This window comes from Gopherus flavomarginatus, chromosome 11 (assembly GCF_025201925.1).
Source record: "Gopherus flavomarginatus isolate rGopFla2 chromosome 11, rGopFla2.mat.asm, whole genome shotgun sequence".
In the NCBI taxonomy this organism is placed as follows: domain Eukaryota; kingdom Metazoa; phylum Chordata; order Testudines; family Testudinidae; genus Gopherus; species Gopherus flavomarginatus.
The window spans coordinates 48,197,245-48,216,414 of NC_066627.1; the positions used below are offsets into that span (position 1 = coordinate 48,197,245).

The 19,170-nt window shown below is 44.9% G+C and overlaps 1 protein-coding gene across 2 annotated transcripts; it reads left to right on the top strand.

The window, feature by feature from the left end:
* The first annotated feature begins 397 nt into the window (after window positions 1-397).
* LKAAEAR1 (LKAAEAR motif containing 1) lies at window positions 398-15,311 on the top strand. Of its 2 annotated transcripts, none has more exons than XM_050918746.1 (4): window positions 398-554; window positions 5,689-6,010; window positions 12,070-12,192; window positions 14,578-15,311. In XM_050918746.1, the coding sequence occupies exons 1-4, from the start codon at window positions 475-477 to the stop codon at window positions 14,638-14,640; spliced, it is 588 nt and encodes a 195-aa protein (XP_050774703.1). In that variant the 5' UTR covers window positions 398-474; the 3' UTR covers window positions 14,641-15,311. The 2 variants fall into 2 exon arrangements, with proteins under 2 accessions (XP_050774703.1, XP_050774704.1); XM_050918747.1 differs by lacking the exon at window positions 398-554 and adding an exon at window positions 2,138-2,257.
* The last annotated feature ends 3,859 nt before the right edge of the window (window positions 15,312-19,170 follow it).

Here is a 19,170-nt window from a genome sequence, read left to right on the forward strand (position 1 = left end):
CACAAGGCCCCAGCCCCAGTTTGCAAAGACACGCGACCATTTCAGTTTCGTGTGCCAGGCACCTCCGCCTCCATCCCCTCTTCCACGCTGCGGCATAACCCTGCTATTGCAATGCCAGGCCCTGTGTCGCTCGGCCCCCACCCCGACTCTTGCCCGGAAGTCCCTCTCCTTTTGCAATCCAACCCCCCATATTGCTCCGCTCTATCCCAGTCTTCGTTTGCAGCCACCCCCCCATTGCAACCGCCGCACTGCTCTGCCGCTGCTTTCGAACCCAGCTCTCCCCCAACCCCTGAGCGCGCGCTCCCTGCAGGCGAAGCGCCCCGCCCGCACCACGCGCACAGCCGAGCTGCTATCCCCCACTCGTCCCGGCCCCTGCGGCGCGCGGAGGCCGTCTGCCTGTCACGTGGTCCCCGAGCTGGGAGCGAGGCGGAGGGGCGGAGCCGCTTGGCCGGGTTGCCCGGCAGCGCCGTGTCCATGGCAACGATTGTAAAGGCCGCGAGGGGGAAGCGAGGCCGGGCCTGGCCCTGGCGGGAAGAGGAGACGCGACGGGAGGGGTAAGAGCGGGCTCCGCGGGGGGGGGAGATTGTATCCGACCCCCCCGATCCCCAGCGCAGCCCCAGACTCCCCGGGGCTCCCGCCCCTCCCATTCCTAGTGCTTCCCCCCCCCCAGGGTCCCTGCCCCCAGCGCAGCCCCAGCCCCGCCCCCAGGGTCCCTGCCCCCTCCCATTCCTAGTGCTTCGCCCCCCCCAGGGTCCCTGCCCCCTCCCATTCCTAGTGGATCTCCCCCCCCGGGTCCCTGCCCCCAGCGCAGCCCCAGCCCCGCCCCCAGGGTCCCTGCCCCCTCCCATTCCTAGTGCTTCGCCCCCCCCAGGGTCCCTGCCCCCTCCCATTCCTAGTGCATCTCCACACCCCCAAGGGTCCTTGCCTCCAGCGCAGCGCCAGCCCCCCTCCACAGGGTCCCTGCCCCCAGCGCAGCCCCAGCCCCCTCCCACAGATTCTTGTCCCCAGCGCAGGGCCAGCCCCCCCTCCATACGATCCCTGCCCCCAGTGCAGTCCCAGCCCCCCCCAGCTTCTGCCCCCCCGGCACAGACCCAGGGCATCCTGCCCTCAGGGCTGCCTCTTAGTCTCCCAGCTCCCCCTCAGGGCACCCCTGCCTCCTCCCCACTGGGCATAGCAAGAGCCCCAAGCCGCTCTCAGCACTTATGTGCAATGTTTTCTTATAATCTCTCTCATAATATTCTAACAATTCTGTGCTTTCAAAACAGAGGTTTAGCCGTGCAACTTCCACTAAGGTAAATACACGAAGTACAGTAACCATTGAACCATCATACTAATAATGCATGGGAAAGAAACAAGCCAACTACCTCTGTAAAAATGGATAATTTTGTTACATTATTGCTTAATACACCTCTACCCCAATATAACGCTGTCCTCGGGAGCCAAAAAATCTTACCGCGTTATATCAAACTTGCTTTGATCTGCTGGAGGGCGCAGCCCTGCCCCCCCGGAGAGCGATGCTTTACCGTGTTATATCTGAATTCGTGTTATATCAGGTCGTGTTATATTGGGGTAAAGGTGTAATGGCAAGGGAAATGTTTGGATTCTGAAGGACTTGTGAACTTTGCCCTTTTTTCACAAGAGTTCCTGCCTTCTCTTTATTTTCTATGTTTCACACATGGAGTATAGTGAGCCAAAGAGAATTCAAAGTGGGTGGATTCTTCACCACATTTCTCAGCTAGACTTCAAAAGTTTCAGTTCCTGAACAGGGTTTTGTAAGAGCAAAACTCTGAAGTAATATATTACAAGACAGCTTATCTAGTTTTGGTCATAAGCATAAAGTCTTCAAACAACAAACAGTTCATCATAATATGCATAGCTCTTCTGGCATCAGAAGATCGAGAAAGCATTGGAAGTAATGATATATTAACAAGAAAAAGACTTGTATGTGTTTAAAATCCCATTTGCAGTATCCACTACCATCCTCAAAACAAGTTCCTCTTCTTGTCAGTAGCATCCTGTGTGATTTCCTGCCATTGTTTTGTATGAGCAGTACAAATGAAAGGAATCTTCCTTTCGAGAAGTCCATTTTGTTTTCTCTCTTTCCTCTAACTTCTTATTTTATTTTTAAAAAAAAAAGAAAAAAAAAGACTTTCTGAGCAGTCTTCTATGGAATCAGACTGGTTTCTTTCTACAGTCAGAATATTTCCCTCTAACTTTCTGTTATATGACCAGGTTCAGCATACACAGGATACAAGAGGTATAGCAAAAATACATTGTTCCTGTTACAGAATATATAGTGTATATATACATATGTATATATGCGATACAGCATAGCTATGTTGTTACTACATGAATAGGAATTAATTTTCAGAGTTAAATAATTCAGTGGTTTTACTGACTGCAAAAGTATTGGCCTTTATCTTGCCAAGGAATTCTCTTTCACCTTTTGCTACTACAAAATTTCCCCCACACCCAGTTTTGCCAATTACTATAAAGTAATTTGAAACTACCATGTAACACTTCTGCTACTGCTAGGACACAACTCCTGTATACAGACACAGTAGGCTGCTCCTTCAAGACCTAGGGCCAAATTCTGAGGTGAGTTTACTCATCTAAATTGTAACTTTCCCCCTTCTTTTGTTTCCCTAAACATACATGTTACTCACACTTGGACTACCGTAATTAGATTCTCTTGGACTTACTTAATGACTTAAATTCCCATCTGTGGTATATCCCCAAATCATATCTGAATTTAGCCCACTTAGAGTATATTGAGCCTTCTTCATTTGAAAAGAGTGGGAGCTCTAAGCCAAGGATCCTAGCACAGTACCTTCAACTGCTCCTGTTACTACTACAAACAATAGGTGTAAAATAAGTAAGAAAAGTAGCCCCCACTCCACAGTAACTTACACCTCTTTAAATATTCTTCCACCATGTTAGCATGGAAATTAAAACATTTTACCTTCCTTACACTCACTTGCACATTAGTATCTGCATATAGGTAAATTTAAAGGAGTGCAACAGAATCTATTATATACCTCCTTATACTTCTGGATATGCCTCTTGTTCTCAATATAATGGGGATTGTCTAGTTTGCTTGTTTGTGAGTCAAAACAAAGTTTAATGAAAACGGCTCTTCTGAATAAACTTCCGGATCTGCATACAGTAAGTGGGTCTAAGGCTTGTTACATTCTAGTCACACGGCTGTCTGCACCAGAAGCAGACTTCCTCCTTACCAACATTATTTCCTGTGACAAGAATAGCTTCGGGTTACTGCAGACTGGCACAAATTGCTGGGAAAATTCCACATTCTGAGAAATAAATGAGCACTAATCAACACTGCCCTTTGTTTGTTCATTATAGAGCTGTGTGCTAGTTTTGGTTCACATGGGTTGGTGTAAAACATTTTGCACTTCTGGTTGACATGTGGGTTCATGGGCACACCTCCCCTTTTTTTATGCCTACCTCAGTTTCACTGTATGTTTCACCCGAAACTGCCCCATTCTGTCTGGTTTCAGGTCAAAACCATAGAAAATCACTGTATTTGGTATGATTCTCACCTGGAATCATAAACTGGCCCAGATTAGCTCCAAATTCAACTAGATTTTATATAAAAATTGAAACTGGAAGAGTTTCATTATGAAACATTTGCATAAATGTGTGAATTGGGTTTGGTAGTTATGGATTAACTTGAACATATCAGAGCTTCTGTTTGATTCAAATTGTATTCAGAAGTTGTTGAAATATCCCAGTTTTTCTGAACTTCTTTTTCAACGCATTAAACATGAGAGCTTCTCATTCATGGTGTGTTCTTTGAAAAGTGAGGGGTCTCTAAGTCAAGTATTCTAGCACAGCATCTCTACCTGCTCCTATTAATACCATAGATACATATCAGTGTTAGCTAGTAATTAGAGTAAAGACTTCTGAGTTGTAATCCCAACTCCACTTCTGATTTGTATAATCTTGAGCAAGTCAATTAACCTCTGAGCCCTCTATAAAATAGGGATAATGATGCTTGCCAACCTCACAGGGTTGTTTGAAAGATCATCAATCAGTTCATGTTTGTGGAATAGTTTGAAAATGTATGGTGTTTGGTAAGTGATATTATTAATTATTATCACAGGTAGATATATTGTAAATTTCTTTTCACAACTGTATTTGATGTCTAATGTCTTGTACTTTATTCACTGCTTTTAATCTACAGGATTATCTAAATCCTGATTTGTATGTTTTACATGTAATTACAGCCTTTTGAGGCTTTGACTCATGTGTTTGATTCACACTGCATTCTAGATGGCTGTTGTTTACCTCAGTGCTTGGCCTAAAACTGAACTGAAGTTCCAGAAATCCTTCCTGGGCCAGTTCCTCTGCTGATGTAAATTGGGGTAGCTGCATTACTTCAGTGAAGCTACAATGATTCACAGCAGCTGAGGATCTGATGCCCTGTATCCATCCATCAATACAAGCTTGTACAGATTGCAGAGTGCTGATGAAGCAGGGGGGAAATCCATCAGGATGTACCTGACAAGCTGATGCAAGCTATGACATGAACTATTAAAACACATATTTAAAACATTTTGTCCCAGGGATCCTTAGATCCTTGACCAACATCCCATTTTACTGCCCAGTTTACACACCCAAATTCAGCTAAGACCCCATTCTTCCAGACTAAGAAGGACTCACTTCATAGCTTGAAAACTTCAGTCCTTAGTCAACCAAGGGGATCAGTGAGTGACATGAATTGCAGAGGTCCAATACATGTCTCTGTAGTGCTGCCAAGCTCAATGTGTCTCCTACATAGGAGTGCAGAAGAGCACAGCCATTGGGCCTTTGGGCTGGTCTAAAATGTTTCTAAGATTGCATTAAAACTGAACTTAGAATAGTAAATACTTGAAAACAAAAGGGACTGACCTGACCCCACAATTGGCTCTTTTAGTACAACAGCAGTGATGAGCAACTCACTGAGCATTTCTAAACACTCAAGTACAATATTTAAGAGCTGCCAAGGAAATTGGAGATGCACGTGTAGCTTAGACAGATGGTTTTCTTTTATAGGAGAGAGAAAAGTATCCACCAAAAAGACAGATCAGGCAGTTGGACGTTTAATGTATGAGTAGCCATGAATATGTTGTAGTAGCCAACACAGTGTCTGAATCTTCTCATTGAGGAGCAAAGGGTTTGAAGAATTGAAATAATACAGATTAAAGAAAAATGTTTAAAAAGTAAGGCTAGACCATTATGATGAAGATGTATTTTGCAATAGTGCCTACATGTCCCAATTGAGATCGGTGCCTGATGGTGCTGGGTACTATACAGACACACAATAAGAAACAGTCCCTGCTCCCAAGGACCTTGCAAACCTAGTAGAGAAGACAGACATAAGGTGAAAGAGAAGCAAAGTTAACTTACCCAGGGTCAAAGAGCAGGTCAGCCACAGAACCAGGAATAGCACCTAGATCTCCTGAGTCATAGTTCAGTGCACTATTTACTGGACCACACTAAGTAACCTACTGGTACCATTATATAGCACTAAGAAACCTGAGTGTGAATCCTGCCCTCAGCCTGACACTTCCTAAGCCAGATGGGGCTTTCACTTGAAGAGTGTAGGATTTCCCAAAGCACCAAGTACTCCTCACCTCACATTGTTACCACTCTGGATTGTTTTCATCTTTCTCAATCTTAACCTAGAATAAAGATGACTGCAAGAGAAACAACTATGCACAAAGGGACAATTATTCCTAAGTCCCGGAAGAGTTTACTTTCATTTGATGTAAATGCAGTGTCTCCACAGCAAAAAGAGAGGTATCTGGCATTTGCTGAGCCCACTGAGGAACCAGTGAAATCCATGCTGGCTTCAGAGATTCTTATGATGGATAAAATTTCACACAAGCACTCCATGTGTGAAAGAGATGCAGAGCAAAAGAAGCAAGCCAGGGTCATTGGGCTGCTCAAGGCTGCAGAAGCCCGGAACCGCCTTCGAAACGTGAGACTCCGATTTCAGAACTTGAGAGTAAGTTAACCTCAAAGACCTTTCATGAACAGGCCAGGCTGATAGTGTTGTGTGAGATGGGACTGAGGAATCGTAGGCAGCAAAGATAATTTCTTTATCATACCCTGAAATGTCACTTTTCTAATGCATACAAATTATTATATTTTGAAGTGAGCAAGGGAAAAAACAAAATATTAGTTTTTCTCCTTCATGTTCAAAAGAGAGGAAATTTGTATCCAGTTGCACCTTCAAACCTGTTTCATTAAACATCCTGAAATGTGTGGGGAAAATTCTAACAGTCATCATCCATTTTTTCAGCTGACAAACTTTTCTTCATCCTAATATAGAGAAGGGGTGAAAATGAAGATTATAATGGAACCTCAGTTGCAATCTTAACAATGGAGATATGGCTGTTTCTCCATAGTGCCTTCTCTTAGAGGGTTTGTCTACACTGGGGCTGGAGATTTAATTTCCAGCTCAGGTAGACATACTCCTGCTAGATTGATCAGCAGAAGCAGTGGTATGGGCTAGCCATGCTGAATACAGTGCTACCTGAGATGCTAAATACACAATTAGCTGGCCTATCCCACTGCTTGTGGCGTTGTGGCTCCACTGCTGATTTTAGCATGTTAGCTCGATTAGAAATTACACCTCCAGCTCCACTGTAGACATAACCCATAGACAGCTTTGGTCACTAAAATGAGCCCATTTTCTCGTCTGTGGTCCTTGTGATGCTCCATTACATTCAAGTGCAGGAGAACATTATTTAGGATCCATTTGTAAAATGAAAACAATCCTTTTGCTGAATTTTGGCCAGGACCTGCAGAATTGTGCATGCACGTGGTTGCATGTCCAGTTTTAAAATAAACCTACCACAGTTGTGTGTGAAGCCATGACAACTGTGAATGCAAATAACCAACTATTCCTCTAGCTGATTATTTGCTTGTGTAGTTTCCACTTGTGCATGCAACCATGAAAATTGTCTGCACAATTGTCTTTCTAATTGTCATTAGACAATTCTAACTCCTAGAAGGAGGAGGTTTATGTGTTGCTTCATATATCAAACTGGTGTTGGAAAAGATCACATCAGCACACTGTCATTCATTAAGGATGGCATTTTCTAAGTACCCAAGTGATTTAGGAGCACATGCACCAATAAAGTCAATAGGGCTTTGTGCTCCTAACTCACTTGGGTGCTTTTGAAAATCCTGTCCTAAAAGCTCAGCATAGATCTCATACAATACATCTCATCTCATCAAGTGCACTAAAGTAACTTCCAGTTTACAACTGCAGACTGGAGTTTCTCTGTTTATTCCCTGTGAGAAAACCAATTCTGGAAAAGTTGCTTATTTTAGACCCTAGAGCCTCAAGGAAGATATTTTCCCCTAATCCCAAACTAAATGATATCATACTTGGCTAGCACTGTAACCATGGTACTGAAGTTATTTATGACTCTGAAATTAATATATGCTATAGTTAGTAACAGTGGAACAGGGTTTCTCCTATACTACTGTCCAACTGCCTCTCTCCCCCAACCCAGGCTACTCTGGAAAGCAAGACAGACTGTCTCCAGAGGGTCTTTAGTTTACAGTAACTGAAGTAAATTTTTGCTGATTTCCAAAACTTGGCAACACACAACTGAATATGTGCAAAGATGCATCTTCTAAACATAAGACAGTGCTTGGCCATGTTTTTATTGATCTTCATTTTGCTAGGGGATTTGTTTGCTTTAGTTTAGATTTTTTTTAAAGTGAATTTTAGTGTCCATATATGACCTTGGGGCACAGAACAAGGACTGGCAGCAGCTGGGCAAGCTTTCCTACACACTGCTCCTCTACCCTGACCTGGAGGTATCTCCTGCAGGGCGGAAAATAGATTTCAATCTTGTGTCTGGGACACTCTGCTAAAGCTGCCTACAAGGGATCCATTGGAAGTGAGGTCATCTGAGAACTGGACCAATATCTCCCAAATTGATTCCTCTGCAGAGGCACCAGGCAAGTCCAAATAGAACACAGCAAAGTGGAGAGGAGCAGAGAAAGCTGCACGATCCTAAATCCCATTCTGGACATATGCTACTGATGGAGGTCAGGCAGCTCCCTGCTTCCACAGTGACCCTTAGAGCAGACAGCCAGGAGAACAGCTCATGCTCAGATCTGCATATTCAGGCATAGCCCATTGGCCCGAGCCACTTCACTTTGCTCCTATGGCTCTCAGCTCAGCAGTAGTAGCTCATAGGGTGTGCAGCCTTCTCCTGGGGGAGAGAATGAGGTTGGGGAGTCACCACATGAGGAGGAATATCAAACCAGAGAAAGGGCAACAGCAACAACAACAGAAGGGAAAGTCAAGGAAAAAGAGAGAAGCAAAACAACATCAGAGGGAAAAACAAAAGAGAGAGAGAGAAGGAAAGGGCAGAGAAATTGGGCAGCACAAAGAAGCCATGCTGGAACTCTTTGCTGGGGCACAGTGTGTGGGGCACAAGGGATGCCCAGTTCCTCTGTCCTCTCCTTATGGGGCAGTTAGAGCAGTCTTAGGGGTTACCTGTAACAAAGTAGGCAAGACACTCTGTTCTCAAGGACAGGTTTTAGATCATGTTCTGATTGGACGTAGCTGATCATTTTTCAATACCCACTCCATGTACACAGTTTCATTCGGGGGTAGCACTCATTTCTTTGCAGTTCCATAGCATGATAAACCTTTTAATGCCTTTCATTGTCATTTCTAAAAGCCCGTCTATAGAGCAGTAGGATTCTGCTAGCCAGAGTAAATCCCTACCCATATATTGGGGCTTTTTAACCATGCTGGCTTTGGGCCCAGACCTACTTCCACTTGAAGTCAATAGAAAGACTCTGAGGCCTGGTCTACACTACGCGTTTAAACCGATTTTAGCAGCGTTAAACTGATTTAACACCGCACCTATCCACACAACGAGGCCCTTTATATCGATATAAAGGGCTCTTTAAACCGGTTTCTGTACTCCTCCCCAACAAGAGGAGTAGCGCAAAAATCGGTATTACCATATCAGATTAGGGTTAGTGTGGCCGCAAATCGATGGTATTGGCCTCCGGGCAGTATCCCACAGTGCACCACTGTGACCATTCTGGACAGCAATCTTGTAATAACCTTAGTCCCAGATTTGGACCTTAGCGTCCAAAATATGGGGGTTAGCATGAAAACCTCCAAGCTTAGTTACCAGCTTGGACCTGGTACCTGCTGCCACCACCCAAAAAATTAGAGTGTTTTGGGGCACTCTGGTCCCCCTGAAAAACCTTCCCTGGGGACCCCAAGACCCAAATCCCTTGAGTCTCACAACAAAGGGAAATAATCCTTTTTCCCTTCCCCCCTCCAGGTGCTCCTGGAGAGATACACAGACACAAGCTCTGTGAATCCAAACAGAGTGAATCTCCCTCTCTGTTCCCAATCCTGGAAACAAAAAGTACTTTCCTCTTCACCCAGAGGGAATGCAAAATCAGGCTAGCCACTTCAACACACACAGATCTCCCCTGATTTCTTCCTCCCACCAATTCCCTGGTGAGTACAGACTCAATTTCCCTGCAGTAAAGAAAAACTCCAACAGGTCTTAAAAGAAAGCTTTATATAAAAAGAAAGAAAAATAAGTACAAATGTTCTCTCTGTATTTAGATGATACAACACAGGGTCAATTGCTTAAAAGAATATTGAATAAACAGCCTTATTCAAAAAGAATACAAATCAAAGCACTCCAGCACTTATATTCATGCAAATACCAAAGAAAAGAAACCATATAACTTACTATCTGATCTCTTTGTCCTTACACTTAGAAACAGAAGACTAGAAAGTAGAACTACTTCTCCAAAGCTCAGAGCAAGCAGGCAGCCAGAAAACAAAGACAAAGACACTCAAATCCCTCCACCCAAAGTTGAAAAAATCCGGTTTCCTGATTGGTCCTCTGGTCAGGTGCTTCAGGTGAAAGAGACATTAACCCTTAGCTATCTGTTTATGACAAATCTGAACTCTGATGCAGTGGCCAGGTAGACAGAAAAAGCCCCGTGAACTTTTGAATTTCATTTCCTGTTTGCCCAGCGTGGAGCTCTGATCAGCACGGGTGGCGATGCAGTCCCAAATCCAAAAAGAGCTCCAGCATGGACTGTACAGGAGATACTGGATCTGATCGCAGTATGGGGAGACAAATCTGTTCTATCAGAGGTCCGTTACAGAAGTTGAAATGCCAAAGCATTTGAAAAAAATCTCCAAGCTACACAGTGCTGCGTGACAAGCGTAACCGAAAGCCAAAGAATCAAATGGACGCTCATGGAGGGAGGGAGAGGGTACTGAGTACTCCAGCTATCCCACAGTCCACAGCAGTCTCTGAAAAGTATTTGCATTCTTGGCTGAGCTCCCAATGCCTGTAGGTTCAAACACATTGTCCGGCATGGTTCAAGGTATAGCTCGTCAATTTACTCCTTCCCCCCCACACATGAAAGAAAAGGGAAAAAAAATCATTTCTTGACTTTTTTTAATGTCACCCTATGTGTACTGAATGCTGCTGGTAGACGTGATGCTGCGGCATTAAAGAGCAGTATCCGCTCCTCTTCCCTCCCTGGTGGCAGACGGCACAATATGCTTGATAGCTGCTGAGTACTCCTGGCTGGTCTCAGGTGAGGCTGGCTGGGGGTGCCTGGGTAAAAATAGGAATGATTCCCGGTCATTCCCAGCAGATGGTACAGAACGGCTGGTAACCGTCTTTTCATAGCAACTGGGAGCTGAGCTCCATCAGCCCCCTCCCTTTCATGTGTAAAGAAAAGATTCTGTACTGCCTGGACTATCATAGCAGCGGGATGCTGGGTTCCTCTCCCCAACACTGCTTCATGTCCTGCCTGGATTATCATAGCAGCTGGAGGCTGCCTCCCCCTCATTTTATCTCAGTAACAAGTCAGTGTTTCTTATTTCTGCATTCTTTATAACTTCATGACACAAATGGGGGGGACACTGCCACGGTAGCCCAGGAAAGTTGAGGGAGGAGAGAAGCAATGGGTGGGGTTGTTGCAGGGGCACCCCCCATAAATGGCATGCAGCTCATCACTTCTGCAGGATCTGACACGAAGCGGCTGTGCTCTCTGGTTCTCTAGTACACTTGCCCCATATTCTAGGCAGGACTGACTATTTTTAGATACCATAAAGGAGGGATTGATTCAGGGAGTCATTCCTATTTTTGCCTTTGTGCCCCCGGCTGATCTCAGCCAGGGGCACTCATAATAGCAGCAGACGGTACAGAACGACAGATAACCGTCATCTCATCGCCAATTTACAATGGCAGCAGACGGTACAGAACAACTAATAACCATCTCTGCTATCATGCAAAAGCAAATGAATGCCGCTGTGTAGCGCTGCAGTATTGCCTCTGTCAGCGGCATCGAGTACACATACGGTGACAGTGACAAAAGGCAAAACAGGCTGCATGGTTGCCGTGCTATGGCATCTGCCAGGGCAATCCAGGGAAAAAGGGCGTGAAATGATTGTCTGCCGTTGCTTTCCCAGAGGAAGGAATGACTGACGACATTTACCCAGAACCACCCATGACAATGATTTTTGCCCCATCAGGCACTGGGATCTCAACCCAGAATTCCAAGGGGCGGGGGAGACTGCAGGAACTATGGGATAGCTACGGAATAGCTACCCACAGTGCAACGCTCCGGAAATCGATGCTAGCCTCGGACCGTGGATGCACACCGCCGAATTAATGTGCTTAGTGTGGCCGCGTGCACTCGACTTTATACAATCTGTTTTACAAAACCGGTTTATGTAAAATTGGAATAATCCCGTAGTGTAGATGTACCCTCTGAGACTTCAGTGGGAGTTAGATCAGGTTTTCTAAAAAAACAGAACCATAAAAAGATTTTTTGAGGGGGGATATGAGGTTTATTTGTTTGTTTAATTTAGGTTTGTTTCACAGTCTGAAGATCAGTTTCCTTAACCCACAGGGCCAGATTAATCCCATTGACTTCACAGCAATTACCCTGCAGATTTATTTGGCTCATTTTGGTCTAACGTGATTGCTTTCTTTATCCTTTGGTCTTTTGGGGTTTGTTTGTTTTTCACCACAGGCTCAGGAAATAAACCATCTGATATCCTGCCAGAAAACTGCCAGAGGCGCTGTGAGACTGGAGGTGTTTCTCCCACCCAGAAAGAACATTCAGAAACTAGCAGATAACTTGGACAGAGTTCAGGTATGTCTGAGCACTTACCAGCAGTTAAACTGATTTCTTTCACTATCTTATCTGTCCATTTCTAGTTTTAAAGGAGAGGAGTGCTTAGCAGGCAAGTTACTCTTGGAATGTACTCAGTAACCCATGGCCAGTTGAACTGTAGATCATAAACAGAAGTAGCTAGAGGTATATACATATTATTTAACTAAGTTTAGCACCAAATAAGTTATATTGGTTAGAACAGGGAACGCAGAGTCGGGATATCTGAGTTCTGTTCTTAGCTTTGCAAATGTCTTAATATGTGACCTAGGTTAAGTCACTTAACCACTCTGTCTTGGTTTCCCCACATGCAAAATGCCTATTTCATAGCTGTCCCAGGCAGATGAACTGAGTTCCATGGAACTCTCCATCTCAAAGTCTCTTGGATGAAAATGTAAAGCTTAGGTCCTGTCTGCTCTCTTTAACACCAGTGATCTCTGTGCACTTTTCATAAGACTCAGCAGGCTTTGGTTCACTGTCCTTGGCCAGAATGCTCTCCCTGATCTCCCACACAACTGTTTTTCAGTGTGCTAAGCACCACTTGTTTGCCTGGCTGCACACTCCACCCTAGGGATGCGTGCAGCTTAGGTGGGTATATATAGTTTGTGAAACACTTTGGGATCCCTTGGGAGGCAAGGTGCTATGTTAATGTCACTCATGGCAACATATATAATACACTACAGTTCTGCATAAAATTAGCTATCAAACACATTAATGATAAACGATCTTTGCCCAGTTCCCAACTAATAATTGTGGCAAAAGCACTGGGAAACTGAGCAAAGTGGATTTGCTGCTTGCTGTCTGTGGCTGTGTATTAAAGATCATTTCCTTTAGAGTGACAGCTAAAATACAGGCTCTTACACTGGATTTGTCTCTGATTTTCATGCCTGCACTCCCCTCCCCCCTCTGCCAGCATTTGTAAACATATCTTTCTGCTTTACTCCTGACTGCCTTGAGCAGATTCCTGGGATGTTAATGCCAGATACAGCAGAGTCCTTGGAGTGCTGAGAAGGGCAGACAGTCCCACAGCTGTAGCAAGATGGAACTAGATTACAGCACAGAGAGCATGTGAACATAATGGAATAGTCTGCTAAGAAAGCCCATCTCAGCCTTTGCAGGCAACTGTACCAATTTACTAGGCTGGCCTTAGCTATCCCAGCTAGTACCTACCACCTCTCATTCACTTGGGAGCAGCAACCTGCCATCATAAGACTGAGTTTTTTGAAAAACCCAGGCTCCCTTGCAGGCTGGAGTACACACAACTGAATGGGAGATTGGTAGCATTGATGCGCTGGGGCCAAGTACCAAAGCTCATCATTAATGCTGGGAGAGGAAACCTGGAGTAACAGACACAAAAGCATGAAGTACTGTACAGTGCTAGAATTTGTATGTGTACCAAGGAACCACAGCCTGAGAGCATTCTGGATCAGTGTAACTGCTGCACAAAAACAGGAAACTGCCCCTCCCTTCATCAGAATAGAGGAAGAGGCTGCATGCCCACATCTGTGTCAGAGAAACTGGGTGATGGTTCCAAGCCCCAAGCAACAGGGCAGGGATAAGAGCAAATTAGTCATTTCACCTTCACCTGAAACATGCAGCTGAAGAAGCGATAGTATGGCTCGCACAGTTTTTACAAGAGCACCATCTCTAGGAACATTTAAAACTAGCCTGGACAAAGCTCTCAAAAAATAGATTGCTAAAAGATTCCTGCCCTGGCAGAGGGATGGACCACATGACCTAAAACATTTTTTCCATCTCTTAATTTCCGAATGTGAAGTCCTGACCCCATTGAAGTCAATGGGAATTTTGCATTGACTTTAAAGGGTGTCACTATTTCACCCTAGGATTCTATGGAATATAGGCACTTCCACGCTAGCTCAGTGGTTTGAATTCAGCTCAGGCTGGTAGCAACTGACATTAGTTGCCATCTGAGAGCTGTTTAGTGATCTATAGGAAATGAGTTCCCACACACCTCTCCTTCAGTGGCAGTGTCAGCAGGGAAGCCTATGATTAAATCTATGCTGAGATTGAACAACTTTTGGCTAGAAGTGATTCCTCCAGAAAAGGGTTGAGGCACTTTGGTGGGATAGTAAAGGGAGCATTGAATGTTGTTGTCTCAATTTGACTTTCTGCAGATATAGAGAGGACATCTACTGTCAAAATAACCCCTTCTAAGCGTTACATCCATTACAAATAGATAGAAATGAAGTGTCTGTATTTTTCTATTAGCTTCTCCCCCACCCCAATCTGGCATTTCTCTCGCTTGCAAGTGTAACTTTTGAAATAGCATTTGATCACACATTGCTGCAGGGGACAGCTTTATGCTATTGTTCAGCCTTTCAGCGCCATTTTGTCTTTGTTTTACAGAGGAGTAGAGTTGAAGCGATACTAGAAGATGAAAATGGCGAAATATTCATTAGAAGAACTTGAAACCTTGGCGGAGCTAGTTAGAATAAAGTACCATAGTGTCTGAACTGGAAGTGAGCCTCTAGGAGAGCTACAAGTTGTCTCAGCTACTGATAATTATTGTTCAATAAACCACACCAGTTTCTTCTCGTGGGCATCCAGAGACGTGCAAATTTAAACTGTGATGGGCAGATCCACAGAACTTACCCAGAAACTGCTAAAGGAATGGAAGATTCAGCATAGTGGGCCAGATTCTAACTTCTCTCACACAGTTATAAATCCAGAATTACTCAATTGACTTCACACTGCTTACTCTGGTTTTACCCCAGCATTTCTGAGGTCAAAATTTGACCCTGCGACCTTCCTCAGTAAAGTACTCACTTGATTCATTGGAAATAGGGACCCTTTGGTGTTAAGCCAAATTGTATGGATAACAATGACTTTCAGCCTTTACGGTACATGAGTGAGAAACCTCAGTGCCATTGCCAGCCTTTTCTTGTGGTAAGTCCTTGGCCTTGTAATTTTAAAACTGTGAAGTATTGAAATGCTGTTTGCTTATATAGTCGTGCCTGTAATGTCCTTTAGCCTGTTGCCTCCACAACTGATAGACAGCAGGACACCCCTGCATGTTTTGAGGTGTGTCAAATACCACCCCGTGAAAACTCTGCAATAAAGGTAACAATGGATGCAACAAAGGAGATGTGATTTCATTATTACTGCTATAGACTGAGATCTATCTGTGAAAAGTAATGCTAGCTTCGAAAAGTCCTCATTTCAATAGAAGTGAAGGAATGAAGAGACTGCAGTTAGTAACATTTACCATCAAACAAGTATGGATTTTTTTTTAAGAGAAATAAAAGTCATCAGATTGAACAAAGTGACTAAAGATGAGGAAGTGTTGCAGAGAGATTTTCTTTTCATTGAAGTAGGATAAAAATGAAAGCATATTGCAATAAGTTATGTGTTAGCTAGTTTATACAACCAGGCCTTTCTGCTCCCTCCCTGCTTGTGCCAGAGAATTCCTTTTCTTGAAATTTTTGATGGGCTCTTCTCCCTCATCCCTCAGAAGACCTTCACCCCAGATAGATCTACCCCACACCAATATTTCATTTCATTGCTTCCTCCCACTGAGACCTTTGATACTCCCCTTTTCCCTCCTACATACCCACTGGGGCCATTTCACCTGTAGGGAGACACTAGCTGAAGATACCATACCTTACTTCGAAAACCAAACCAAAAATCCCCTCATCTGAGTGATACCACTCCCAGAGCACCTTTCCTCTCTTCACCTGGTTGTGGGGGCCAGCAGGGAGCTGTTGCAGCTGGCAAAGGTTAGAGAAGCTGTGAAGTCTCTCTATATTTTGCCAGAGGTTGAACTGGTCCCTACCTGCTTCAAAGACTGGAGAAGCACAAAGTTGTCTTTAAGCCATCTCCCCTGACTGGGGTCCTGCCCAAAGAGCAGCTTCGCCACACCCAGAGATCTGGCCCCTGCGTTCTCTCCCCATCTCTGCAATTTCCAACTTCATTTATTCCCTATTCCCTATGTCAGTGGTCCCCAACGCGGTGCCCGTGGGTGCCATGGCGCCTAGGGGGGCATCTTAATGCGCCCGTGTCCTAGCCCCCAGGAGAGCACCCACCAAAATGCCACTGAATTTCAGCAGCATTTCGGCAGGGACGCCTCTCGATGACGACGCTTGCTGCTGACAAGTGATGTCATTGAGAGGCGTCGCCCCCGAATTTCGGTGGGGATGCCTCTCGATGACATCGCTTGTCAACAGCAAGCGGTGTCAGAGAGGCATCGCCGCTGAAACGCTGCCGAAATTTGGTGGCATTTTGGCAGGTGCTCCACCACCGCAGTGGTCCTTTGGCTGGCGCTCGCCAGCCAAAATGGTTGGGGACCACTGCCCTATGTCATCTTGGGTCAATCAGTTAAACTCTGCTTTCATCACCTCAGCTGTAAAACAGTGCTAAGAACAACTACCTTTGTAAATCCCTTTGAGATCCTCAGGTGAAAGATACTGTGGACATGTAGAGCATTAGTCACTACTGTCACTGCTGGCAATAAAACCAATTAAATTCTGAAAAGTAATACTGGAAGAAGGTTTTTGCCCTACTTCTATTTCTGACTTGCACTGACCAGTGTTACTTCTGTTTGATTTTGTTTTGCAAACAGAATACAGTTTGGAAGCTCCCCAACACAGAAACCAATTCTTAAGCAAGTCACAATATATAAATAATTCTCTTGAGAACATAGCATGGGCAGGACTGTGCTACTGCTCAGCAGAGCTGATAATCTTGTTTCTGCCATGCCAAACACAGTACTCTGGGGCCACAGCCATACAGTCTGTTCTTAATCCCATTCCTGGCACACAATGACAAGCCCTTCCTTCTCTCTGCAACTTTTGCTATACCTATTTTTTGCAAGACTCAGAAAACATTGGAGAAAAAAAATCTTGTCAATATTTGTAAGTATCCACTAGTCTTATTAGAGGTCCCCGGAGACAAAGCCTTTGGCTACGCAAAGGCCCTCATTTAATCCTCTTTCTTCTATGGCCTATATGAGATCTGCACTCCAGAGCTCTAAACTGTGGCATTACCTATGTGTTTGAGGGTCGGAGGACAATCTCTGCACCAAATATTTCAGCTCTGCTCCTATGATGCTATCCTGGGAAAAGGATGGATTGTTCTGAGCCATATGTTATCTGTGTCTGTGTTGAAAGGAGACAAAAAGAGGAGATGAGGCCTAGCCAAGCCTGGGTGCAAACATCCAACAGTAAGTTACATCAGACCATCAGGAAAAGGCAGACAGAAGGAATCATTTGAGTGTAAGTAAGTTTAAGTGTCAACCTTTGCTGGAATAACTCCACTCCTCAGCATCCACCCAAGTAGTCACCAGGGAGTTGCCTGGCTACATACATTTTTATCTGACAGCTAAATCAGAACCCCAAATGCCCAACATAGCACTTGGAAGCTTTCTGATACTCCCTAGCAGACACGTGATCCATAAACAAGGAATGGGTTACAAGGAGACAGACAGATAGTATCCTCCCAACAAATGGCTAGTCTGCAAAGATGCTTCCTCTGCACTGAGTGGATCTGAGACACGGGAGAATCTGACCCTCAGTGTCTGTCTCTGAGAAATAATCTACCATTTAATTATTTTAATGTTATGTGACAAAGTTTCTCCTCTACCTTGGTGGGTCCTGTGCTTATTTGGCAGATTTGCTCACCTCAGTGATCCTCCCCACAGACTGGGTCAACTTCTCCTGTGTCTGATCAGGAGTTGGGAGGTTTGGGAGGAACCCAGGCCCGCCCTCTACTCCAGGTTCCAGCCCAGAGCCCTGTGGATTGCAGCTGTCTATAGTGCCTCCTGTAACAGCTGCATGACAGCTACAACTCCCAGGGCTACTTCCTCATGGCCTCCTCCAAACACCTTCTTTATCGTCACCACAGGGCCTTCCTCCTGGTGTCTGATAACACTCCCGCTCCTTACACCTCTTGCTCCCAGCTCCTCTCACACACTTCCTCTCCTCTGGCTCCCCCTCCCTAACTGGGGGGCGGTGAGCTCCTTTTTAAACCCAGGTGCCCTGATTAGCCTGCCTTGATTGGCTGCAGGTGTTCTAATCAGCCTGTTTGCCTTAATTGGTTCTAGCAGGTTCCTGATTACTCTAGTGCAGCCCCTGCTCTGGTCACTCAGGGAACAGAAAACTACTCAGCCAGTGACCAGTATATTTGCCCTCTACCAGACTCCTGCACCCACTGGCCTGGGTCTGTCACAGTTATAAAAAACCTGCGCACACTTCTCCAGTCCTTTAACTTCCACTATCATTGCATTAACTCAGGTGAGGCGCTACCATCAAAGGGACAAATCCTGAAGCCCTTATTCAATTTTTCTCTCAGGCCAAACTTCCATTGGCTTCCGTAGGAGTAAGAGTAAGCAGACATTGTCTAAATGAGGGATCTTTCCTCTCAAGGTGATCAGAGCATCCATCTCCCGCAGGAAAAATCTTACTGGATCATCAGGGTAGGATGTGTAAATGCAAGTGGAGGGAGAGTTTTTCAATAAATACCTTCCAGAGCAGAGCAAAAACACTCTGTGTAATTAACTGTTTAATCCTTGTGGGTGCACAACCTTGAAACCAATGGATAGCAACTTGGAGACGTCTGCTCCTTTGGCATCTCTGGTGATGGTGATATCGCAGGGCTTCTCCTGGAGATGTATCTGGAGCAACCATTCTCCAGCTTCCTTCTTCATCACACGCTGGTTTGCAGGTGATGGGGGAAAGGATTCAATAGGGAGTGGTGCCATGCAATTCAGCCTTGAGACTGGCTGAGTCTGTTCTCAGGTATTCATTGAAAGAGGCTTGCCTGCCGGTAGGCATTCTCCCTGGAGTTACTGGAATTCTTTCTATATATGGAGAAGTCAAAGGTTCAGATGCTCTTTCTGTGAGCTGTTATTGTTATGATAACGTGGTGTGCTTCTCTAGTATGCCTGTCTCTCAGGATCTCAAAGCATCTCAAAGGTCAGGTTCCACCCTCAGTTAAAAAAACCCA

What these genes read in the sequence shown, in the direction of transcription:
- LKAAEAR1 (XM_050918746.1), top strand. Translation starts at nt 475, where the DNA reads ATGGCAACGATTGTAAAGGCCGCGAGGGGGAAGCGAGGCCGGGCCTGG. An exon ending in GAGGAGACGCGACGGGAGGG is followed by an intron (nt 555 to 5,688) that starts GTAAGAGCGGGC and finishes ATCTTAACCTAG; the next exon opens with AATAAAGATGACTGCAAGAG. An exon ending in TCCGATTTCAGAACTTGAGA is followed by an intron (nt 6,011 to 12,069) that starts GTAAGTTAACCT and finishes TTTTCACCACAG; the next exon opens with GCTCAGGAAATAAACCATCT.